General features: G+C 43.3%; 1 protein-coding gene across 1 annotated transcript in view; it reads left to right on the forward strand.

The window, feature by feature from the left end:
* The window catches only part of LOC311230238 (receptor-type tyrosine-protein phosphatase gamma-like), a 667,161-nt gene that overhangs the window by 423,931 nt on the left and 215,603 nt on the right, over positions 1 to 27,627 (forward strand). The window contains exons 3-4 of the mRNA XM_084316451.1: positions 7,957 to 8,139; positions 17,859 to 18,007. Of these exons, the coding sequence (XP_084172577.1) occupies positions 7,957 to 8,139; positions 17,859 to 18,007 (332 nt within the window). The remainder of the gene's footprint in view (positions 1 to 7,956; positions 8,140 to 17,858; positions 18,008 to 27,627) is intronic.

Below are 27,627 nucleotides of genomic sequence, written 5' to 3' on the forward strand. Positions count from 1 at the left end.
TGCCAGTACATCAACCTCCTCCCGGTAGGCCTTTTTGTCGTGTTAGAGATCAGCCCCACCACCACCGTGTCGTCAGCAAACTTCACTATGAAGTTGGAGCTGATTGATTGATTGATTGAAAACTTTATTAACAGATTGCAGAATGGGTACAATACAGTACAGCTCAATACACACAATTGTTAAGGGGATGCAGACCAGAGAAAGACTTTCGTCTTGTTTACATCAGGGTCCCCCATTTTCAATTCATCAGGACATATATGACATACATGACATACAGATAGTCAGTACTGCTACATCTATATATTTATGACATACCAGATTTGCAAATACAGTACTGTTTGTGATACAGAAGGAGTCAGGAAAAGGGAGTATATACATTTGACGTAGAAACTGTACATTGGAGGAGGTTGGGTGGGGGGGGGGTTGGGTACACTGGGATATTGACAACCATACTGGGTAATCTACATTGGAGGTGGTTGGGGGGGGGGGGGCACACTGTATAAACAAGCAAAACTGTACATTGAGGGGGGGGGGGGGAGACACTGTACAAACAAACAAAATTGTACATTGGACTATTGACAAAACCATACTAGGTAAATGACTGTACATTGGAGGGGGTTGGGTTAGGATATTTACAGGGGCCAGTGTTGAATTGCAGTCTCCCGTAGGTGTCCCTTGAGAGAGGTTTTGAAAGTGGGTAGTGATCCACATTCCTTTACAGCTTTGGGTAGGGCGTTCCACATTGATGTGGCATAATTGCGAAACGTGTTTAGTCCCTTATTTGAGCCGAATCTGGGTTTAACATGATTTGTGGAGCTCCCTCTGGTGTTGTGATCGTGGTATTCACTGACCTTTGGGAAGTATTTTGACATGTACATGGCCACACAGTCATGTGTGTACAGTGAATACAGCAGGGGGCTTAAAACACAACCCTGGGGGAACCTGATACTCAGGGTGATTGTGCTGGAGGTATGACCCCCCCACCCTGACCGCCTGGGGCCTGTCACTCAGAAAGTCCAGGATCCAGGCGCTCATGGCGGAGCTCAGGGATTAGCGCTCCCAAACTTTATGACATACCACCGAGCCTTCCAATTGCGCCCACTCAAATCATGGTTTGGCCACTCTACACCAGGAGCGTGGAAAGAAATTGAAAAGATATTGGTACATCCGTTAAGGTTGGATGATGTGTTGTTCTCCGGTATAACCAACAGTCAATTCAGAACACAATTTAGCTCAATTATAGCCTACACTATTAGTACCTTTAGAGCTGTTGCGAAATGTCTGAAAGGCAATTGGAAATGGCACAATAATACCCCCTTGTGGAAGAATAGGAATATTACAAGAGGTGGCAAACCATTTGAGTCGGTGGAATGGGAGGCGAAGGGGATGAGACATCTAGAGGACATCTTTGACTCAGAGGGGCTTATCAGCTTTCAGGACCTATGTGCGCGCTCGGAGGTACGCAGGACCTCTTTCTTTTTTATATCTTCAACTCCGATCGGCACTCCGTGCCAATGGAGTTTGATTGATTGATTGAAAACTTTATTAACAGATTGCAGAATGGGTACATTACAGTACAGCTCAATACACACAATTGTTAAGGGGATGCAGACCAGAGAAAGACTTTCGTCTTGTTTACATCAGGGTCCCCCATTTTCAATTCATCAGGACATATATGACATACATGACATACAGATAGTCAGTACTGCTACATCTATACATTTATGACATACCAGATTTGCAAATACAGTACTGTTTGTGATACAGAAGGAGTCAGGAAAAGGGAGTATATACATTTGACGTAGAAACTGTACATTGGAGGAGGTTGGGTGGGGGGGGGTTGGGTACACTGGGATATTGACAACCATACTGGGTAATCTACATTGGAGGTGGTTGGGGGGGGGGCACACTGTATAAACAAGCAAAACTGTACATTGAGGGGGGGGGGGGGAGACACTGTACAAACAAACAAAATTGTACATTGGACTATTGACAAAACCATACTAGGTAAATGACTGTACATTGGAGGGGGTTGGGTTAGGATATTTACAGGGGCCAGTGTTGAATTGCAGTCTCCCGTAGGTGTCCCTTGAGAGAGGTTTTGAAAGTGGGTAGTGATCCACATTCCTTTACAGCTTTGGGTAGGGCGTTCCACATTGATGTGGCATAATTGCGAAACGTGTTTAGTCCCTTATTTGAGCCGAATCTGGGTTTAACATGATTTGTGGAGCTCCCTCTGGTGTTGTGATCGTGGTATTCACTGACCTTTGGGAAGTATTTTGACATGTACATGGGTACCTTGGTCGTGTAGTGTATCTTGTAGACCAGGCCCATTGCAAGTTGCTGTACTCTGTCGTCTACTCTAAGCCATCCTAGGTTGTCAAAGTGGGCCGGGGTGAGGTGGGTTCTAGGAGTAAGGTCAAGCAGTAGTCTGACCAGTTTGTTTTGAGATGTTTGTAATTTTGTTTTTAGCGCCTTTGAGGTGCTTTGGTACCATGAGGTGCAAGCATAGTCGTAGTACCCCTGAATGAGTGCTCCTGCCAGAGTCTTCAGGGTATTCTTGTTTACCAGAGAGGAGATCCGGTACAAGAATCGAGTTCGTTGGTTGACTTTTTTTATTACATTGGATGCCATTTTGTCACAGGAGAGATTAGCCTCTAGGATGGAACCCAGGTAGGTAATTTCATCTTTCCTTGTGACAATATTGTCACCCACTGTAACTGAGAAGCCGTCGGTCTTGCTGAGTTTGTTATTTGAACCGAAGAGAATGGACTCTGTTTTGCCCATGTGTAATGATAGTTTGTTATCAGCGAGCCATATGCAGATTCTGCCTAGTTCCGAGCTGAGGGTTTTTTCAACCTGTAACTTGTTCTTGTCAGAGACCAGCAGGGCTGAGTCGTCCGCAAACAGGAACAAGTTGCAGTCACAAGCTGACGACATGTCATTTGCATAAATTAGGAACAGTAGCGGTCCTAGTATGCTTCCTTGTGGAACACCACAGCTCACTGTGAGGGGGGGGGATAGGGTACCGTTTACCTCCACCATCTGTTCCCTCCCCTCAAGGTAGGATTGCATCCAGCTCACTGATAGACTATCAAAACCAATTGCTTTTAGCTTGTCAATCAGAATGGAGTGATTGACCGTGTCAAAGGCCTTTTGTAGGTCCAGCATGACCATGCCGCAGTATTTGCCTGCGTCCACCTCTTGTTTGATGTGGTCATTCAAATAGAGAAGGCATGTGTCAGTGGAGTGGGATGTTCTGAAGCCAGATTGGAATTCGTAGATTAGATTTTTTTCCGCTAGGTACTTTTCGACCTGTTCGTAGACAATTTTTTCCATGACTTTCGAGATGGAGGTGAGAATAGAAACAGGGCGGTAGTTGCCTGGGTCTAATTTGCTGCCCTTTTTGTGCAGAGGGGTCACCCTCGCAATTTTGAAGTCCTTGGGGACGTGTCCCTGTTTTATGGAGAGGTTTATTATGTGTGTGATGATTGGGGTGATGGCGGCTGCTGAGTCTCTGAGGAATTTGGAGGGGATGTTGTCATGGCCAGTGGCCTTGTTAGGTTGGAGGGCGCTCAGTTTATTGAGTACCTCATCTGTTGTTACCATTTCCAGCTTGAAGTCGTCCTTGCGGACCCCTAGGTTTTTGTAGTAAGCTACTATGTGTTCTACCCCATAAAGCCCTGAGTGGGAGGGTAGTTTGTTTACCAGTGTTGTGGCTATGTTTGTGAAGAAAATGTTTAAGTAATTGGCTACATCCAGCTTGTCTGTGATGAGCGTGTTGTCCGTTTTTATGTTTATGTTTGAGAATCTGGTTTTAAGTTTTTTACTGCATCCTAGTTGATTATTGAGTAATTTCCAAAGTTCACGTGGTTTGTTTTTGTTTTCCTCAGTTTTGTCATTGATGAAATTCTTTTTTGCAGTTTTGATCATGGAGTTTACGTCGTTTCTTAGTCTGTTTCTTTCTAGTTTGAGTTCAGTCACGTGGGCTTGGAGTTCACTGCTCGTGCTTTTAGTAAGCTTTGACTGACTTTTACGAAATTCAGAGCATTTTTTGTCTCTGGTTTTCATAGCGGCCAGTATTTCGGAGTGCATCCACGGCTCAGCGCGATTTTTTACCCTGGTGGTTCTTAGGGGGGCCATGTCGTTTAGTATTGTTGAGAATTTGGTTTTGAAACCAAGCCATGTTTCTTCAACCAGTGTACCATTGAGTTCATCTGACCAGTCCAGACTCTCCAGTTCAAGGTTGAAGGCCTCTCTAGAGTAGGTTTTGAGGTCTCTAGATGTGACTGTTTTGTGGCAGCCAGCCTTTTGTTTTAGTTTTTTGCGGGTACAGAATATCATATAATGATCACTTATGATCTTGGACTTGTCGGAGGTCAGAATGAGGTCAATGGTAGTCTGAGTTGATTCACATACACGTGTGGGTTGGGTGATTAGCTGGCTGAGGCCGTGCAGATCACAAAACCTACTGAATGACTTGAAGACGGGTGCATCTTTTCGTTGCATATCCGTGTTCCAGTCTCCAATAAGAATTTTGTCTACATCCTCAACTCCAGCTAAACACCCATCCAGTGTATCATAAAAGCCACTATGATCTGGCGGCCTGTAGACTGTGCCAACCAGTAGGGATTTCGCCCTTTCGAATAGGATTTCCACCCATACAGTTTCAATTGATTTATGATTAAGGTCATTTCTGTTGATGAATTTGGTGTCCTTGTGTATGTACACACAGACACCACCTCCATGTTTGTTCCTATCATTCCTGATTATTGAGTAGTTCTCAATCTCTATCTCTGGATCTTTTACAGAATCGTCAAGCTTAGTTTCTGAGAAGCACAGTATGTTTGCCTTACCATTTATGAATAATTGTTTGATTTCATCCAATTTGTTTTTTAAGCTGTTAATGTTAATGTGAAAAATGTTCAGTCCATTGGCGTTGGTTATTTCATTGATGTTGGCAGGTTCGAAGTATTGTTCGTTTGTGATCTGTTCCTCTGTGTGGGGCTGGGGGGCTTTGTTGTTGTGGGTGGGAAGGGGGGAGGGGGGGGGAGGGTCCCGCGCCGTGCTGGAACAACAAAGAAGGGGGGGGGGGGGGGGAGGGTCCCGCGCCGTGCTGGAACAACAAAGGACTCGTTCCTGGATGTTTTCGTTGTTAGCTCTGCTAGCTAGCCGGCTATCGGGCGTCGAGATGTTTAAATCCCGCGTCGAGTTGGTCGTCATGGTTTCGACCCTCGGTTCACCTCCTCTCGTCTCTGCCTCACGTGTGCTTGTCTGCTGCGGCGTCATTGGGGGAGATTCGCCGCCCGCGCTGTGGATGTAGCCACAGGTTGCGTTGTAGATGCTGTTGGTCGCGATGGGAACCTCCATCGCTTCTTGCGTTGCCAGGCCAAGTCTTCTAGCCTGAGTTCTGGTCAAAACCGGGCCTGGGTTTAAATGGATGTCTCCCGAAAGTAGCAGAACCAGGATGATCATGGTCCTACGGTCCAATCTGCCAGTCGGGGGTAAGTTTTTCCGTACAGGGCTCGCTGTTAGTAGCGTGTGTATAGCCGCTGTTCCGACGTCTATGTGTTTCTTTTCCGAGCCATTGAGAAGGTAGAAGTCACTGTGGGTCTCGTTAAATCCGTTTACACTTCTCTCCACTTCTGTTTGATGTTGCTTCATTGATGAATTGAGGTATAAGTCCGTAATCCATATTAGCAGGAGTAGAAAAGTACCTTGGATACTCCATTGGCTCCAGAAGGATTTACCTCTAGAAGAGAAGTGGAACAAGGACCTGAACGTAGAAGGAGAGGAAATTGACTGGGACACGGTCTGGGAGAACATATTCCACTCCTCAAAGAATCCGAATCACCAACTGATCACTTCAAAATGTGTCAAAGAACTTACCACACCCCATTGTTGAGATGTCATATGAAGTATGCACCTAGCCCGAATTGTGATCTATGTACTCAGAGTGTGCCAGGTACATTCATGCACATGATGTGTGGGAATGTCCAGAAGTAGGGGAATTTTGGGGGAGGGTGGCCTTGACTCTATCTATCAGCCGGTGAGCTAACGTCTCAACTGCTTGCCCCAAACCTGGCGTAAAGAGAGGCATCGGCACTCACGATTGAGGAGGGGCTGACTTTATAATAATTTATCGTTCGTACTCCCCGCCATAAACCTCTTGTGTCGTTCTTGGCCATCTGTGTCTCCATCTTATTCGCATATCGCCGTTTTGCAGCCCGCACTTCTTTGTGTAGCCTATACGCTGTTGCCTTATACTCGTCCATATTTCACAATGCTCAGCCCGAGTTGTAAGCAGCGGTGCAAGCATTCAGGGCCACTCGGATGGAGTTGTCGACCCACGGTTTCTGGTTTGGAAAGATTCTAACCGTCTTCGTGGGGACGATAGTGTCAGCTAACGTTGCTATAAAGCTGACCACAACATCTGCATATTCACTGACGTCACTGGAGCTCGACCGGAGCATGTCCCAGTCCACGTCATCCAGTGCGTCTTGTAACGTGGCCTCTGAGCTCTCAGACCACTGCTTCACCTCTCGCGACACAACAGCCTCACAGGCTCTTTGTTTGTATCCGGGCATGAGGAAAATGGCATCATGATCGGATTTAGCTAGTGGAGGAGCCGGTACTGCCTTATAGCTATTCTTAAAAGGGGTGTAACAGTGATCTAGCGTATTCCCTCCCCTAGTGGTGCATGTAATGTGCTGGTAGAAGTTTGGCATAACTTTTTTAAGATTTGCCTTATTGAAATCGCCAGCTACGATCATGCTTGATTTGGTGTTGGTTCAATGAGTCCTGTAGGTATCTGCTTGAGGTGGGATGTATACTGCTGTGATGATTATGGCTGTGAATTCCTGGGGGAGATAGAACGGGCGACATAGAATGGACAAATGTTCAATGACTTTAGCTAAAAGGCTTCAGTTTAATGTGAGAGGTCTTTAGACGTTGATTTCACTTTCCGTGGGGGCAGTTCCCTCAGCTGGCAGGCTCCGGGCAGTAGTCTGTCCTGCCTGCCTACTAGCTACAGCTCTGGCCCAGTAGTCTGTCCTGCCTGCCTACTAGCACCAGCTCTGGCCCAGTAGTTTGTCCTGGCTGCCTACTAGCTACAGCTCTGGCCCTTCACAAAACAGTCAGCTGTCAGGGAAGAGAGGCACCCTGACATTTCAGTCCTCAGCCTCTCCGCTACAGCACACTCTACTGCCGCTCTCGCCTCGGGCACTGCCTCTCTAGGCACTCACTGTCAGCCCACATCTCTTAACACACACACACACGTACATACATACACACACACACACACACACGCACATGCACACATACACACACATACACTCACAAACACACACACATACACTCATATGCACACATGCACACATACACTCACACACACTCATATACACACATACACACCCATGCACATATGCATACATACACACACAAACACACACACACACATACACACACAATAACACAAACACGGCCCTCCCCTCTCCTTGTCTGAGGAGGTGTTTGAGAGATCCCAGTCAGCTAGCTAAAACTCCTGCTGGCTTGCTGAGGAGATGTGTGACAGAGAGTTGAGTCAGAGGTCACCAGCACAAAACCACATGTATAATGTACAGTAGCAAATGGTTTCAGGCATAGGATACATCACACCACCATAAAGATGACATTTATAAACTCTGTGTGTCTGCAGGGTCTGTGGTGCGTGGATGAAAAGGCTTTGCTACAATAGGAGTCACCTCCTGGGTTTCAGAGTATTTATTTTGTGTACGATTCAGAGATTCGTAGATTCATACAGCTCGGCTATAATCATCATGTTGATCTTCAGATGACTTGGAATTGGCACTAGAATGTTGTGACTTTCTGAATTTCTCTTCCCAACAAATTCTATTTCACATCAAGATTGTATGAAAGTGATGAAATAATATTCATCTGATTTATTTTCTTTCCCAGGTGCATATGGGCCAGATGAGGGCTGGGCGTCAGCTTACCCAGAATGCCGGGAGAGGAACCAATCACCGATCAACATTGTGGACCAGGATGCCAAGATGTCCACAGAGTATCAGGAGTTGACTCTGGAGGGCTTCGACACAGAGTCTTCCAACAAGACCTCTATGAAGAACACTGGAAAAACAGGTACAATTAGGAGGACAGTCTCTTATGTCATGCTTTCAAGGGTGGACATTTTGGGTGGACATTTTGGCAAATGTTCTGGATTACAACCTCTTGGTTTACAGAAGACATAAGTAACACTGATTGTAAGTAACAAGTCGCTGTTTAAAAACCTCCTCTAAATGCCAAACTTGTTTGATAGCCTATATTATTAACACTTCATTGGGCACAGAAAATTATATTGGCTAAGTGTACTTAGAGGGTTTATTATGCTTTTCAAACTAATTATTCAAGCATACACACATCTATTTTTCTTTCATTTTTGTATCCACTTTTTCTCCTTATTTTTCTATTTTTCTCCCATCCCAATTTTGCCTCGCCAATTCTCCCTTCAATTCTCCCCTCCCCTGTCTCGAACGTTGCTAGACTATGGCTCCCACTGGTCGGCTGCAGTGAGGACCAAGCCTTGCATCACGTGTCCCCTCCGGTACACAAGGAGGCAGCTGTCGCATCTTTTCACCTGAACAGCGCAATCTCTCAGTGGCGAGGAGTAACGCGTGGGAGGCTCACGCTGCCCCCGATACTTCCTGATTCTGCTGTACAGGCGCACCAACCGACCTGTAGGAGTCGCTGTCCACAACGTCCAATCCCCACCCACCGGCTTTCCCACCCCTAACACTGCCAATTGTGTTAGTATGAACGACCAGCCAAGCCGGTAGCAACGCCGAGAGCTGGGCTCGAACCCATCATCTCCTGCGTTAGTGGCGAGCGCCTTGCCCACTGCACCACTTAGCCGCCCTCTTTAATTTTTTTTCTACCTCTGCCACGGAGGTTATGATTTTGCCCGTGTGTGTGTGTGTGAGTGCGTGCGTGCGTGCGTGCGTGCGTGTGTGTGTGTGTGTTTGCAACATATCTCTATTGCCATGAGATTGTCTGTCCACATTCATGACCCCAAGAGGAATAAACATATTGATTTAGGTGAACCTGTGACTTTTCCTCTAGTTTACATTTTAAAATGAGCTCATCTTTTGACACGTTAACCGTATAGTCACAACATTTGCTGTTAACATGCATGACCCCAAGAGGAACAAACCTCTTGATGTTTGCCTTTATTCTAGTGCCCCACCAAGACAAATGAGTATATCTCCTGACTAGATAGTCGTACAATCACACAATTTGCTGTGAATATTCATGGCCCCTATAAGAAATATCTGTTGAATTTGGTGACCCCATGACCTTTAATCTAGGGCCACCATATATACCCTGCTGAGACTGTTTAGATTGCTAGCAATATTGGCCAGTCTTGTTTCTGTCATCTACCCAGTAAAATGTTGCATGTGAAAGTGCGGAAATTGTTAGGGTTTGGTGGAGGTCTGTACTCTACTGAGTGCATTCTTCTAGTTTTAAATTTTGAATCACTGTGCTGGCTCTCTCTAATAGACTTATTTGTCACAATTTAGACTCGCAATACAGAATGAGTTTGCAAGTCCAAAAAAGGGAATCTGACTCATCATTTTAAAATGTACAGATAACTCTGCTGTATCACAAAACATGGCCGCTAAGAAGAGAGCAGTGACTACAATAGTGAATTATAAAATATGATCCAGTGCATCCTAATTCACAAATACAAAACAAGACAGATGCGATATCTAGGAAGGCATTCGTGATGAATTGTACACGGCCCATTTTCATTCAGACAAGATACATCCCTATTAGTAAAAGTGCCATGGCAGGTCTGTATAATACAGCATCTGGCCATCTGTTTTTGGCTCTTGCGACATCTCGTGGATCCTCCTTGTCAGCCACAGGTATTTTTCACAATTTCATTCTGTCGCAAAGATGGATGATACTCTCCCCTCTTATACAAATGGAGTTGAAGGGATTTGGGGAGCAACGGGCCACAGGTATTGGTATTGACAGAGCCTAAAACAAGGCCAGGCACCCAATTACTGTGAAACCAGCTTTATATTGCCCTGAGAACAACCATGTGTTGAGCAGTATTATGTTTTGCATCCCACCGTTTGTTCAGTCAATACCTGAACAAATGTCAGTCATATTCATTTGTTTGTGATATCATTTAATTTGACTGTAGGAAAATGTGATTATTATGGGCTGAAATAACGTCTTGTACTAAATGTGGTCCTGTTTTTAAAGCGATGTCCACTGAATTTAAAATCCATTGGAAACAAGGCCATATAATGGCCTGCTAGGCCTACATTATCCAAGAGAAAAGTATTCTCCCTTGTACAGCAGATCGTCACATTTCTTATCCTGCTACATGTCCCCCCAGAGATAAACCTTATCACAATGTGACAAATGCATGAATAGGAAGAGAGCAGCATACATCAGAGGTCGCCCATAAAACCAGCCACTTTCCTTTAGACCGCTGTTAGACATAGAGTAAAATAATGTCCCATTTGTGGTCCAATCACCACTATGAGTGAGTGGTAGGGTTGGGTACCGTTCACATTTGAACCGATACCGATACCTGGGAATCAGTACTTTTTCTGTTGTAAAACTAAACTAAAGTCAAAACTTCTCAATTTCAACATTGTTATAACACCACACAAACTAAAACCCCTCCCTACCTCCCTCTCCCAAACCGTTCCTGCAACAATTTGTTTTATGTTGCATGATTGCATGTATACATTTATTATGTATTATACTTTTTTAAGTTTAAATATCAACATTATCTGGTCATCCTCAGTAAATACTATCAAACTCCTCTGACCTCATCTGGTCTTTCCAAAGACCAAACACACACACACAGAAAGGGAGAAAGAGATAATGGCACTCGAAACTGAAACTGGTGTCGAGGGATTCCAGGGTTGGCTTAGCATAGCTTAGTTAGCGTTAGCGGCTAACGTTAGTTAAGGTTTTTACCGCAACGTGGACATAGGCTACAGGAATGGCGAGGATGCAAAGCATGTTAGATGCATTGAACCCGTTGCTCGTGCTGGTCTGTGTAGTTATTATGAAATGACAATTGCGTGCCATTGAAGGTCCGGGCTGGTATGTATCTATAATGAAATGACAATTGCACGTCATTGGAATTCTGATTATTTTCTAACTGGTATCGAAATGTGGCACCGATTGATCTAACGTGAATCGGTAGTACCGACATACTTCGGTCTGTACCTGTTACGCACCCCAGTAAGGGGACGCAACACAAGGCCACAGACACGTTAGGTGAGGGTGCAGTGACACAAAACCATGAAACAATTTGCAAAATAATAGTATTTATTTCACAAATGAACAAAAACACAGCAACACAGAGAGCAAGAAGGACTACCTAGTGGCACCAAATAAAATAGTGAAAGGAAATGAAAACCCACCCCCCTTTACAGGCGCTGAACGCCCAAAAGTACAGATGGTGGTGCTCACTCTAAAGCTGGTGTCTTTAACATCAGGTCACCTACGTGATGCAAAATGTAGACCCCAGGGTATCTTCCTGTCCTCAATGTCCCTGTGTGTGAAACTAAAGATTAATACAAAGAAAAGCAATCACCATAGGCTGGGTGACACAAGGGAAACAAATATACAAAGGGTTAATACAGAAATGTACAGCAAACTAAAGAACACCAAAACACAATGAAGTGAACCAGAGCTTTCACCTCTGAAGAGCCACTGCTCTATATACCTAAGAACCAGAGTTTTTACCTCTGAATAGCCACTGATCTATATACCTAAGAACCAGAGCTTTTACCTCTGAAGAGCCACTGCTCTATATACCTAACAACACACAGAATTATCACCAAAGACACAGAGAGACACCCACCACCACAATGAGCCAAAAAGAGCTAACTAACACTGCACAAAATGGGATATATAAAGGGAGAGTGGATGTTGATTGCAGATCAGCTTCAGCTGCCGTTGCACTGGGGTGAGTTGCTGATTGACCAGCTGGCTGCTGGTGCTGCAACTGGGAGACACCTGAGAATGGGATATGTTACACAGGAGGGAGACAAAAACAGAACAACCAAAACATGCCTATATACACACACACAACAGATAACATACATAACCCCCATATATATATATACACATAAGGACACAGTCCGTAACAGTACCCTTAAAAGTACCCATCCCTAGTAAGTGGTAGAGTACGCTGCTTGGAAGGAGAGTCAGCTATTTGTACCAGTGCAGTTATCATTGTCACATTGGTGAGGTCATTGTTGGACCAGCGAATTGTCCTTCACGTGGTGTCTCATCAGTCCCAGCGTTGCCTAGGACAAGGAATGATTTAAGAGGGATTTTCTAGAAAACGACACAGGACAGCCTTCAAATTATATGGCCATGGGATGGCAGAGAGAGAGAGAGAGAGAGAGAGAGAGAGAGAGAGAGAGAGAGAGACGGGTAGATAACAAATTACAGAAAGACAGAGAGAGAGAACCTCATCATCTCATTCAAGATGAAAAATCCCCTGATCCATTATGCACACAGCATCTCAGGACCTTCAATAGCTGTAGCTGTTTCTTCTCTAGTGCCACCTTGTGTGTGTGGAAGCCCCCAAGGCTGAGAAGCACTTGGTCCAGGTCTAGTATGCTGGAGGAAGAACAGTGGGACTGCAGCAGGAGTGGAGAAGCCTAGTGTGGTCCAGGTCCAGTATGCTGGAGGAAGAACAGTGGGAGGTGGACTGCGGCAGGAGTGGAGAAGCCTAGTGTGGCACAGGTCAGCCGATTTGCAGCGAGGCGGCGTGCGGGTAAAAGTGCTAACATAAACAACAGCTGTGGAACGAAATGGTGCACAGCGTCTGCTCCCCCCCTCCCGCTACATAATGCATGGCTAACAAGACAAACGTCCCCTTGTTTTTCCATGAATTATGTATAGACGCTCCGCTATTTATAAACGACAACTGAGCGTTTTATCTGCCGAATGATCACCTGGCGGAGGTGCCGGCGCACAGTGTGGCGGAGATGAGGAGGAGGAGGACGAGGGGGGAGGGGGGGATAGGAGCAGGAGAAGAAGGAGGAGGAGGTAGACGGCTCATTCGATTTGGAGGACTCGCAATGCTTTTTCCCCACGGCTGAACCGCTGAACTTTGACTCCCTCACCTTGAAGGAGGAATCCATCAACGACATTTCACAGCTGAGAGAGGAAGTATTTTGTGTGTGTGTGTGTGTGTGTGTGTGTGTGTGTGTGTGTGTGTGTGTGTGTGTGTGTGTGTGTGTGTGTGTGTGTGTGTGTGTGTGTGTGTGTGTTGTGTGCGTGTGCGTGTGCGTGTGTGTGTGTGTGTGTGTGTGTGTGTGTGTGTGTGTGTGTGTGTGTGTGTGTGTGTGTGTGTAAAAGCGAAAGAGGTGTATTAAAGGGGCAGCTTCCTGGAATCATATCAAATAAACCTTTTAGGAAATTCATGAGGACTTAGAGCCTTGAAAACATATTTGCATTGATCCAGGAGCTTTTCTTTCCATGCGACTCTCCTGTTTTCACACTCTGCCGACCAAGGTTTTAAAGGCTTAGCATCTCATTCCTACTCGCCTTTTAATGTGCCTCAAACACTACTAGGAAACACTAATGAAATTCCCTGGGCCTTAGTCGTCGTGCAATGCTGGCTTAGGACTCCCAATCAATAAAACGGCAAAACAAATCCTGGAGAATAAGCAAAAATGGGTTCTATTTCCCTGTCACACTCATAACAATCACTACATTTACTAGCCACAATTTGCCTTAGTTACTTCGCCACCATCTTTATTTTGGTAGATCACTATGAACGCATTTCAATGAGCTGATGACTAAATCACTTCCACGTATTTCAAAACAGTGCTGAAAACAATCAGTCAGGTAATCATAAGCTTGTAACTCCAATTGTGTGTTCTGCCTGTTGTTTAGACTACAACTTAAATTCTTATGTTTTAACATTGAAGTGAACAGACACTCCTGCATCCATACCCCACATTACATCAAACTTGACCAATATGGTGGCGTAGTGAATAAGGCAAAAAGCGTCCCAGCTTGCTTGCACATATCTGGACATAATCACAGATAATGTCATATAATTTCCTTATGCTCATATTTTCTCAAACTCGCAACATGCACTCACACATCAAGCACAGCTGCATGATTGTTTTTATATTATACTGTATACCGTAGTTTGACAATAAACACGAAAAGGAAAACCCACCCCAGCTTTGGAAAAATCCACTTTTATATTCAAAAGTCAAAGTCAAAGTTATGTTTATTGTCATTTTTCCATTGACATGGAAGCACAAGATACGGCACTCAGGTCTCGGTTATAGCCATTTGTTACTAGATAAACTAGAATAAATACTAAAATAAATAAATACTGATCCTCATGACAGACATACAAACTGATTCAATAAAAATCCAGTAAAAACTAATCATTCAATAAAAACAGCGAATTGATTAAATAGAAAAACTAATACATTTCAATAAAAACCTAGTCTAATTCAGTAAAACCTGATTTAATTCAATAAGACTTGTGGACACGCTGTTGTGGCTATATATTTACATAGACTGCAATATTCCAATATTAACCCAATTAAGACAATACTCTGAATAAGAAATAGCCATGTAAACAACATTTTGTGATTACCTTTACCAGAATAAGGTCATAGTCAGAGTAAGCAATAATGGAATGAAGACATGTGGGGTATTCTGACATTAGTTGCATAATTGATGGGTAATTTAGACATGTATACACCATAATCACATTATGACTTGATTTGTTTAGTTTTCACAGTATGTTTTGATCCATACAGCAATTCACCTGCTTTACAGAACTCCACCTTCCAGCATGTTCTTCCAGTGTTTGCAAAACATGAATTTGTACGATGAACCAAGCAGGAATTGAACCAGGAACCTTCCAATCACCAGGGCCCAGGAGTTCAAAACATTGAATCCCTATATGATTGGATCAGATTTGGATTTTGGGTAGTTGAAAACCAAAAAACAGGATCAGGATCACTTTGATATCCGATCAGATCAGGGCCCAGGACTTCAAAACTTTTAATCCCTATCTGATCCGATCAGATTTTTAAATCCCATTTTTTGTGATTCAGGATCAGACAACTCGGCCAGATTTTGTCCCGGTATTTCAAAGCAATCCAGGATGGGATAACCCTGATCCAGATTGAGACTTTTCAAGATTACTAGATCCTGAATATCAGTACTTTAATCCTACCAATCGCCATCTAGTGGATATGAAAAATAATACAAGGAAGACAAGGGACCACATTGCAGAGACATCTATAATGTCTAATTATATTGTTAAATACATAAAGGAAACTTCCAACAGGTCAGCAACTGCCCCCTACCCAAACAAACTCACCCCAACTCATCGTGGTGTAACCAGAAAGTTTGATTGACCTCGCAAACAGCTGTATCTATTGTTTAGAGGTCAGTGGCATTTAAGAAAGGGTCATCTACATCCAATTTAAACTGCCTACGTAAGGTGGGCCTGGTAAAGTGCTACTAGGTATATTGTGATAGTTCTTCAGTGACTTGGCCACCATCTTGGCAGAATGACAAACCAGGTAATTAATTTAGCTCAAGTGCTCCCTCTAAATGGGACAGAAACCTCTGGTGAAGTATGGAATGGAAGGGGTTGTGAAATCCCTCAATCAAAAGTCGCAAATCTCTGACAATGGGAGCAGTATTATGTATTAGTTATAGAACACACTGGTACTTTCAGAGGCATTTGTGAAGATGATAATTTAAGACCCCCCCTTAATAGATTATTGCTGTATTTCAGCAAGATATGATGGAATAACAAAGGACTATGCAAAGACAATTTGAAATGGTTGAGGAGATACTGTAGCTTAGGCAAATTAGCCCCTCATTTGAAACCTTGTCTTTGAGGTTGTCAGACAGAAATGGCCTTGTGTATTATTCAGCATATCTCCCCCAAGCATGTCCTCGCAATCCATGTCACTTTTCATTATTTTACCTTCTCACACTGTGTCTGTGTATATGTGTGTGGGTGTATGTTTGCATTTTTCTAATTCTTTTATTTAATTTTTTATTATTATTCACACACAGCACTCAGCACCAGAAAAAGAAAATTGAAAACACAAACATCTATCTTGGTGCCATATTTGATTATGTATAAAAAGATGGTCAATGATATATGAGGATTATACAAGAGTTAGTTCCAACCAAGTAATTTGATTGGACAATATAGTAACTAATAATATACCGGTAGTTAAAAGTCGCAGTGATGTTATACTCTATATCAGCACTTGTGTATAATCCTCTTGTATAATCCTCATTGACCATCTTTTCATACATAAATAATCAAGTATAGATGTTTGTGTTTTAAATGGTCATTTAGAACAACTGTAAAGCAGAGTGATATATATAATAATAATATAATAATAATAATAATAATAATAATAATAATAATAATAATAATAATAATAATTAATTTAATTTATATAGCGCTTCTCAATAACCCGAAGTCACTGACAATAGTCGGGAGCAAGAGTACAAACAAAGAAACAAAAGCAAAGAAACAAAAACAAAGAAACAACAAAGAAACAAAACAAAAGGAACATGAGACCATGGGGGGAACAGGGAAGACAGCATGATAGCACAAAAAAGACTGGAGACAGACATCAGTCAGGTTGGAGGGGGGGGGGGGGGGTTATGGGTGGGGGGGGTTGAAGGCAAGGGAGAACAGGTGGGTTTTGAGGCGAGCTTTGAAGGTGGAGAGTGTAGGGGAGTCTCTGATGGACTGGGGGAGGGAGTTTCAGAGTCGGGGTGCAGTACGAGAGAAGGCCCGATCTCCAAAGTTTTTAAGCTTGGATGTCGGGACAGTGAGGGAAGCAGTGGAGGGAACGAGTGGGGCGGTAGGGAAGAAGGAGATCAGTCAGGTCTAAATGACCATTGATTCAAGTCTGATCAAGCTGTTAACTCACATGTCACCAGAGTCTTAGAGACTTAGACTTATTTCACTGGTTGCACAATAAATGGAAACATACAGATGGTTGTCAAAATTAATGCTTTAACTTTGGAGATTAATTTAAATTATTTAAAGCATTAAAATAAATTAATCTAGATTAATCTATGGAGTGAAAAGTCTTCAATTTTAGCGCCACGGATATAAAAAAGAGGTCTAGCTGAGTCAATGTTGATGGTTTTGTTCAAACATTTGTATTTCACAGGAGAGAAACTGTATTCAAAGAAAGCTATTAAAATAGTCTTTGAATGTAAATATACTTTCTTTGTGTTGATTTTACATTAATTCCATGATTTTACTCAAGTAAATATCTGTTACAAGCTTCGGTCTTAAGTAGAAAAATGCTATTTTTAATCTAGATTAATCTAGATTCATTACAGAAAATTGTGAGATTAATTAGTTAATTATCTATTGACAGCACTAATAGGCATACAGATACATGTACATGATATACAGTAGCACCTGGTACTGGTAGTGTGCAGGACAATTTTTATATTTTGCTTGGCAACAGAACATACCCAGTCCAGTTGCGGAAACTATTTGTGTTGGCGAATAAATAAACAAACAAATCCTAATCTGTTGTTGCTCATTACTGTTAACTAATAAATGGTCCTTGTAGAACTGTTGTATAAAAGCAATATAACGCTTGCGGTCATGCTGTTATTCTGAATACGAGTCACGGCTGTCATTATCTGTGAAACTGGGCCTACGACCTTGTACTTACGACCAAATCACAGCCGTGCTGATATTCAGTATAACAGCACAACCTCAAGCATTATATTGCTTAATTGACTCATCTATTCCCCTCTCTTTCTCCCCCTCCCAGTGGCCATCATGTTGAAGGATGACTACTTTGTGCGGGGAGCAAGTCTACCAGGGAGGTTTAAGGCAGAGAAGGTGGAGTTTCATTGGGGTCCCAGCAATGGCTCTGACGGCTCAGAACACAGTATCAATGGTCGGAGGTACCCCGTGGAGGTGAGTGTTTGGAACAGTCCTATGTGCCTCGGCATGTGGAGGAATATACCATACCTAGTAATCTGATCATATTAAAATCATGCCTTTAATATTTTATTCGATTTTTGTCATTGGGGAATTTTAATGATGGATTAGGTGACAAGATGTGATGGCAGCGGAGGACATCTAAGGACAATTAATGAGAGAGAGAGAGAGAGAGAGAGAGAGAGAGAGAGAGAGAGAGAGAGAGAGAGAGAGAGAGAGAGAGAGAGAGAGAGACTCTGTTTTCCTATATGTTGATGTAGTCGGAATTGATACCTTACACGACAAGGACTTTTATTGTGGAGAATCCTGTGTGCCCCCCCCCCCCCCCCCCCCCCTCCTGTTAAATTGGGTAGTGCCTCCCTTTCCCTTCTCAACTGACCTGAATTCAGTATTTGTATGTGCATGCATACTGTATGTGTGTGTGGTTGGTTGTGTGCAATGTGCTTCCCCCCACTGAAATGAATACAGGAGCTGATGAATTAGGCTATAGCGAGTGGAATCATGATAGATCATGAGGCACAAGCCCCAGATAGCTGCAAGAAGCAAACATATCTGCAGAAACCCTCACAAAGAATAAACGTCATTCGACACACAGGAGATCTCACAGAGGGTTAGGTGTGCCTTTCTGTAGACACACCATTTACACTTGCCAATTATTTCACTTGCCTCCACTTTCCTGTCTCCTGGGGTTGGGTATCGAGAACTGAGTACTCGACTGAGAACCCGGAAGTAACCGTTTCCAGCGCGGTCGGTACCCAGAGACACAATCGCTACATTGACTTCAGTGGCTCGTTTCAGTGCAGCACCTCATGCGTACCATTTCTCTCACCTGCTGCCCAGTCAGCAGCCTCACATGCCCTCACATGCACTCCTTCCCAAGCATTGCCGTCAAGTTTTCAATTCAAACCTCGAAAGGACAATTGAGGTCACCCTCATTTTCAATGTCATCGAGACTTTACAAACATTTAAATGCATACATTTTTTACAATATAATAATAATAATAATAAATATGAATAGCTCTTATCTACTGTATATAGCACTTTTCAGACATGGACCGCAGTCCAAAGTTCCCCACAGCAATTCGTATAAAATGAACATAGGCATAAAATCAGCACACAGTTGACAGAATAAAAACAATGCATAAATTGCAGACATAAGAATAGGTATAAAAAGACAATGAAAGTAGTACAATGTAAACGTGCAGACATAAGAATAGGCATACAATAAGTACAATGTTGCTCGAAGGAATGTGAACCTCCCCGGAACAGCCAGTCCCCCAAACATCTGACACATCAAACCCCACCACATCCCCATCCAAGATTCAAGATTCAAGAGTTTTATTTGTCACATACATACAGACATGCAGTGAAATGTAGGAGACACACCCCCCGATAAAGCATGTCATGACCGAAGGAAAACACAAACAGCCCGCATGCCACTCACATGCACACACGCCATGCACCCCAGCGGGCCACCCCAGCAGACCACCCCATCTCCCCCGGTCCCGGCGACCTTGCCAACATGAGGAAACCAGCTAATCCCATGCCCCCACCCCCAAACTCCACAGAGGAATGACAGGCCACGCGACCCAGGACCCGCAGCCACGCCAAAGGAGCCACGACTCCAAACACCCAAGCAGACAGACACAACAGCGGTCAAATGAGAAGACACGCAGCACCGGGGCGGTCCGAGACGACACCGGGACCCCCGGGACACCCCCCCGAGACACAGCAGAAGCTGCAGCGAGCCCCCCACGCAAGAAACCCCCAAAACGCCAGCGAACCGAGGGAGCTCAAACGATGAAAACCAACTCAAATCCACCAAAGCACACGCAAGAGACCAGCACCCAACTCCAGGAAAGGTCCAGGAAAGGTCCAGCCGAAGCCATAGGTGCCATAAGCTCCAACCAACCCCAACTAAACGTCCCCTGCGTTATAGGTCGTTTTATCTTCAGCGAGAGCTGAGATGTAGTAGGGGCACTATAATGAAAGGCTGATTTTCCAAGTTGGGTCTGTATATGGGGAACCTCCAGTGTAAGCCAATCATTTGAACGTGTCATATAGGGTCTAGAGTTCCACACTAGTAGTGATGTGAGATAAGGAGCTAATTTCACATGAATGGCCTTATGGATAAATACATACCAGTGTTGATTTCGCCTATCTGCCAGAGAAGACCAATCCAATCCACTTTCTCATATAAGATGCAGTGGTGTGTATTGTATCTGTCACCAAGATATATTCCAGGATATTTATATTTAGTTACCCTTTCTATGCCAGACCCATTTCTAGTCGATACTGTTGTGATCAATATTTCTGGCCCGAGAGAACACCATGAATTTAGTTTTGCTTGCATTTAGTACAAGCTTAAGGCCTATAAGCTCATCTTGCAGAGCATTAAATGAATGTTGTTGATTGTCAGTAGCTAATTGTACAGTACATTGGTTTCTGCCTGATAAATAGCTCCGGAACCAACCGCAAACAATCTCATCAAAACCAATACTATACAGTCTATTCAACAGTAGAGAATGATCAACTGTATCAAAAGCTTTGGACAAATCTATAACTAGGGCAGCACAATGTTTATTTCTGTCCAATGCAGAAACAATATGATTTATAAATAAAGTGGTAGCTGAATATTCTATTTAGCTTTAGGTACATAGTGGTTGTGTTCGGGGTAAAGCAAGGGAGTGAACGTGTGCGTATATATGAAGGACTGTGGGAGAAACAAAGCCCATGAGAGGCGGGGTGCAAGAGGGTCAGTCTGGGTGGTCCTTCACGAGGCGCTCAAGCACTCTCTTGGTCGCCGCCTTTTTGTGTGGCTCCCTCTAAGCTGCACTCCATTCAATAACAGCAGAGCTAATCTGCTGTGTATAGCGCCTTGTAAGCCCTGACCTCTGAAGGAAGATTATACAAAGGCTGAGAGGCAAAAACACATTACTATTCGTATTGGGGGGCAGTGTTGGGCTTGTCAGGGGGGCCGTGGAAGGGGCTCCCAGTACTGGAGGAGTTCAACAGAGAGGGGGAGAGGTAATGGAGGATCAGGAGGAAGAGAGAGGGAAGGAAGGACGGAGCCCAGAAACAATGGAGATAGCGAGGAAGGACGTTTGGAATGATAGATGATGATGGTGATACATTTTGTTTGTAATTCTTTCTACCTTAAGACTCTTGGATTGGATATACATGTACATATTTGTTACTATACATCAATAGGGAAACAGAAAGAAGTACTTTTACAGGACAGTAGGATAAAGCTGAAACATACACACACACACCCACACGCACGCACACACACACACACATACACACACACACACACACACACACACACACACACACACACACACACACACACACACACACACACACACACACAGAAGTGACGTTAGGTGAAGGGAAACAGAACAATTACATCTTAATGAAAGTGAATCAATGGCAGTAAAATCGTTCTTAGGTGAAAGCGAGGAATAAAAATAATGAAACAAGAGGGCATGAAAGTGATAAGCAGCAGTAAAATTGCTCATACATTTTCGAGGCTATAAAGATGGGTTTTGTGAGGAGCCATTGTAAGGACTTTAAAACATGACCGATGTTCTTTCTCTACCGGGTTTTGGTTAAAACTCATCGGTATGGGTAGTAAAATCTGAATCAGTTTCACCCATATATGTACAAGGAGTTTAGCTTTGTGCTTTGCTCACACAAAGGAGATCAAAAACAACACATCTAGAATTACGCCAAAAAAAGAACATTTTGGAAATTCAGAAGCATTTAAAACAAGTAGGTGTATACCGGTAGAGAAGGACATGTTAGAGCAGAGGTCCCCAACCATCGGGTTGCGGACCGGTACCGGGCCGTGGACCATTTGCTACCCGGCCACAAAGAAATAATAAGTTGAAATGTATTTTATTTTCATTAGTCTTCCCGGTATTTTATTTAGAAAAAGAGCCACTTCCGCCCGTGCATCACTCCCACATACTTGACTCAGTTGCAGGTTTTTTCTGTGCACCCACAGAGGGCCCCTGCACCCACAGAGGGCCCCTTTCACCGATAGAGGGACTCTCAGGTGCCTCCACTTTCCTCTCACAGGGTCAATTTTCATGTGGAAAACTACCTCTGTATTTTCTCATACGGTCAAGTGGGACCACGATTCGCTCTGTCATAATGCTTCACATTAGAGTTTTTGCAATTAATGAATCCAAACATAGACGATGTGGTTGTATTTATTCCGCTACTTTGTAACACTTTCTTTTGTAACACTTTCTTTTGTAACACTTTCGTTGAGCTCTGTTAGTGAAACAATGCCGCTATCGGTCTTATAGCATACTTTACTTTACTTAGGCCTTTTATTCCTTTCGGAACATAGGCCATTGATGAAAAGTGTCCACCCCTGTATGTCTTGAGCCATCCTCTCCAGCTGTTTCCACGTCAGTCCCCTCGTCTTGAGTTCCTGCTCAGTGTCTCTTCTCCAGGTGTTTTTTAGTCTTCCTCTGCCTTGCTTGCCTTGTGGGTTCCAGGTTAATGCCCGTTTGGTTATTGCGGTTTTGTGTCTTCAAAGTGTGTGCCCATCCAGCTCCATTTTCTCCTGGTCAGCTGGACCTCCACTGATTCTTGCTTGGTGCATTCCCACAGCTTGATGTTGGTGATTGTGTTTGGCCAGAAGATGCTGAGGATACGTCTCAGACAATGGTTGATGAAGGTCTGCAGTTTATTGATGATGTTAGTGGTGGTTTTCCAGGTTTCAGAACCATATAGCTTTTGAGCTTGGTGTTGAGTTTGATGTTTCGGGTTTTCCATATCTTGTTTAACATGTTGAATGTTGCTCTTGCTTTTCCTATTCTTTCCCTTACAGTACGTCTTCCTCAGTCCCGCCATCCACAGTTATAACACTACCTAAGTATGTGAATTTGTCAACGTCTTCCAGTGTTGGGTTATGGGGTTCATGCTTTTATTATTGACTCTGATTACTTGAGTTTTTGGTCAATTTATTTTGAGCCCAAGTCCAGCTGCAGTTGTTTCTAGCAGCTGGGTTTTGTCTTGCATCTGTTTATGGAGAGTGTGGTCTTATAGCATAATGGTCCCATATTGCAACGGGTTGTAGATATAATAACGCATAGGTAAAAAAATTTAAAAACATTCAGACTTGGCATCCTCAGTCATTTTACCCATGCAACACCACTGTGTATTGGTTTCATTTACATTCATTTTCCTTTTTTAAGTATACCCCCGGGCCGTGGAAAAATTGTCCGGCATGTGACACAAAAAAACTTTGGGGACCGCTGTGTTGGAGGATTTGTGCAAATGCAGAGGAGCAAAGGATCAAAGATCAAAACTGAGTCACTGCTGTACAGAATATACAGTAATACAAGTAATAAATATAATATAATAGAAAATTATGGAATATAAATAGAGTATTGCAGGGGCTGAAATAATTGCCTTGCTGTACAGGATATGCAGTCTATACACAGTCTGTGAATGCCTTTACTATTCACTTGAGGAGGCTTTGATGCGAGAGTGAAGAAAAAATAAATGCCTAATAAAGATGAAAGTAATGCATAATATATATATTATATATATATATATATATATATATATATATATATATATATATATATATATATATATATATATATATATATATATATATATATATATATATATATATATATATATATATATATAATAGAGTTGAACAGTATTTAAAGCCTTAGCTTATACTTGTGTTCGTCATATTACACAGTATTGCACACAGGAGTGCAACAGCGTGCGCTAACTGAAAGCCAGCAGGTGGCCTGCTCTGCTCAGCTCTGCTCCGCTCTGCACTAGCCTGGGCCCTGCAGCCACACAGCCAATTCTGCCTTCACCCACGTCCACCAGACCAGACCAGCTCAGTACAGATCATGTCCTGTCCCGCCCGTCTCCTCTCTCCTATCTTCTTCTCTCTCCTCTCCTCCATCTGCTCTTTTCTTCTCTCCTCCCTCTGCTCTCCTCTTCGTTCCTCAGCTCTCCTATCTTCTGCTATCTCCTCTTCTTCCTGATCTCCTCTCCTTCCTTTCATCTCCTCATATATCCTCTATTCCGCTCTCCCCTCTCCTCCCTCGGCTCTCCTCTCATCTTCTCTCCTCAGCTCTTTTCTCCTCTTCTCTCCTCCCCTCCTCTCTCCTCAGCTCTCCTCAGCTCAGCTCTTTTCTCCTCTCCTCTATTTTGCTCTCTCCTCCCCTTCCTCTTCTCAGCTCTCCTCAACTCAGCTCTCCTCTTCTCTCCTCCCCTCCTCTCTCCTCAGCTCTCCTCAGCTCAGCTCTTTTCTCCTCTCCTCTATTTTGCTCTCTCCTCCCCTTCCTCTTCTCAGCTCTCCTCAACTCAGCTCTCCTCTCCTCTTCTCTCCTCCCCTCCTCTCTCCTCAGCTCTCCTCAGCTCAGCTCTCAGCTCCCCTCTCTTCTCTTCTGTTCTCTCCTTTCCACCATTTGTTCTCCTCTCATCTCTTCTGCTCACTGTACAAATACAGCTTATGGCCACACTGGGTTGGGGGGAGGTGTCAGGGTCTGCTTCTAAACTTCCATTCTCCATTTCATTGAGCCCTCCACATGAATGATGTATGATTTACAAGCATAGCCATTTAGTCATTTCAGCCCCACATGGCCCTTAAATAGCATGATGGAGTAGGAGGCGGCTTCACCCCTATCTGCTGTTTTAAACAGGAATGCTTCGATTAACAGCATGGCCAACCCACAGAGCAGTGTGCATGTGTGTGTGTGTGTGTGCGTGTGTGTGTGTGTGTGTGTGTGTGTGTGTGTGTGTGTGTGTGTGTGTGTGTGTGTGTGTGTTTTTACAAGCTTCAAATGCTCATACAAGGATTCAGTTATTTTAACTATGCTAATACTATGAGTAATGTCTTACCTGGTGTTAAGAATGTTACTTGATTGTTGATAGGTGCAGACAGCTATTATAACTATTATCAACATTTTCATCAGACAACTAGCTGTTATGTCACTTGAAGCGTAAATTAAAATAACAATGTATGATAGTACCACACTTCATATCCAACCCTTATGATCCCAGTCAGAAACATTGACATCTGGTTCGAGAAAAGGGCCTTAGGTAATCCAGGATTAGATTTACGGCAGCTCCAGATGGAATATCAGTGAATATTCCAGTAAACCATGCGTTTTGCTTTTAAGGCCGGTAATTGATTTACTGGTGGGGAGATGCTGACTAATTCTGTTCAGTTGTTTGATGATTAACATGATAGCCATGTCTGGATGCCATCTGTGTTGGATCACTGCACCAGAAATGATGTTCTGCACCACAGACTAGGATGTGTCCACTTTATACTGCAGTGACTAAAACGATTAAACAAATATTTAATCACAGCATGACAGAGTTACAGTAGCTGAGCAGTATTTAGTTTTAGTTTATAGTTGGAGTATTTACAAAGTTTAGGAATGGCCTCTTCAGCCCAGTCACACATCCCAAAAACAACCACAATTACCAGCCGATTTGAGAACAAAGCAATGCACTGGCGTTTTACCCTAATGTAATTTAGGATTGCCCTAATCTTGATTTGTAATTCACAGCAGTATTTTTTCGAATTTTCTCGAGTGTAATGTAAGGTAGGATTTGATTGGAATTCACTTTGGCATTTTGCACAAATTTAATGTAAGGTAGGGTTGAATTTGAACTATGCAAATTCTACTATATGCACAGCACTTATCTGTTCAGGATTGTGTTGGCTTTGGCTTGACACTGTTTGGTTAGTTTAGTTTGAATTGGGTCAGGGTTTGAGTTTGTTTAGTTTACCATGTTTGATTTGGGTTAGATCTTCTTCCAAATCTCAGAAACATTCTTTGAAGCAACCAAACCCCAATGTACCCTAGTATTGAAATTTCAAGAACATAATTCAAATTATGTTAAAACATAATTAATTATCAAATTTAAATAAAGGCAATTAAAAGCCTTTATTTAAATTTGATTGACACTAGTAGTTCATTTAAACTTTCTCTATTCGCCGTTTGAAGCTTGGAATCCGTATTTGAGCTGACCTAACAGTTAAAGCCAAAAGAACAACTTCCACTCCCAAGAAGGAATATATTATCAACATAGCATAATTTAGGTACAGTATGTATTCTGTGCCATGGTTTAAATGCCAGTGATGCCGTGTACTGCTACTAGAGCCTGCAGCTCCACTCTCCGCTCACGGCAGGGAGGAGTGAACGAGAGGGAAATTAAAACAGGGCTTTGCAGGCAACAAATCTAGCTGTATCTAAAATGTTTTCCCCTTAACTCCTCATAGTAAAAAATATATTAAAGAATAACATTGTGATATATCGTCAAACCATTATATTTTTGAAGACAGTAACCTAACAGTGAAAAGCAGTGTATATCCCTACTCTCAGGTGACTTAGTAGTGCCGGTAGGTAGCTGTGGGCAAGTGTCAGAGGGCAAGAACCCCCTCCTCTTGGCCATCGCCCATCTCCCTCATCACCCCACCCCCCCCGCTGTGAGGCAGTAGAGTGTCCGCACCAGCCTGCTACCCCCTCCCCCCCAGGCAGGTGAGAGTGCTATCAAGGCTAGCTGGCAGAGGTGCTAAGCTATCCATTCTGTCTGACTGCTTTGTGCCAAGCCCACCTTTTTATCTCCACACACCCCTCACCCCTCCAGCCCCCCCCCCCTCCCCCCCCCCCCCTCCCCCCAAAGCCCCCGGACATGATAAACGAGGAGCGCGGGATACAAAGACGGGGGGGTGAGGGTGTGTGGCTCCAGAAGTTGCTCTGCCAGCTTTTACCCACCTGCCTAGATAAGAGAGGCACTGTAAATTAACACGCGATAGGAGGGCTGAGAGGGGAGAGGATGGGAGTGTGAGTACACACTCTCACTTGCGCCTTCTCTCTCTCTCTCTCTCTCTCTCATCTCTCTCTCTCTCTCCTCTCTCTCTCCTCTCTCTCTCGTCTCTCTCTCTCACACACACACACACACAGACATACACATGCACAATCTTTGCTTTGCCGCAGGTATCACAGATAAAGACATGTCATTGATGAATGGGATTTTATTTCCTGTCAACCTTTGCCACATGGGAAATGGAAAGCACATCCCCACCCTAAACCATGAGATGAATAATGATAACGCTGGGTAGCAATTTAATTTCTTCACAATATTTGTCTGCAAACTGCTGTGTGCAAACACTTTGTTTCTATGGAGCATGTTGTGCTGTTTCTCTTGAAGATCTGTGCTAAAAAATATATATGCAATATCAAATTGTGTGTGTCCTTGTGTTTCCACTTCATTAAATCACACGTATATTTCCAAGTTGAACATGATAACGGCTCAAATAAGAACAATTATTCAATCTTTCTATATTGCTGTGTACTAATCTGGGTGATTGTAACATTGTGTGTGTCTTATAAATTAAATGGATTCAGTCATCTCACTAGGGGTCTACGCTGTACCAATAAAATGTTGGATTGAATTCTAAGATTGGTCAACTATTGGCCAAGCTATACATAGCTACTGAATAATGATAGGACTACTGATATACAACTGATTACTGATAGATAACTGATAGATAACTGATAGACTAACCGATAGACTACTGATTACTGATA

Source organism: Notolepis coatsorum (assembly GCF_963971535.1).
Source record: "Notolepis coatsorum genome assembly, chromosome: 6".
In the NCBI taxonomy this organism is placed as follows: Eukaryota; Metazoa; Chordata; class Actinopteri; order Aulopiformes; family Paralepididae; genus Notolepis; species Notolepis coatsorum.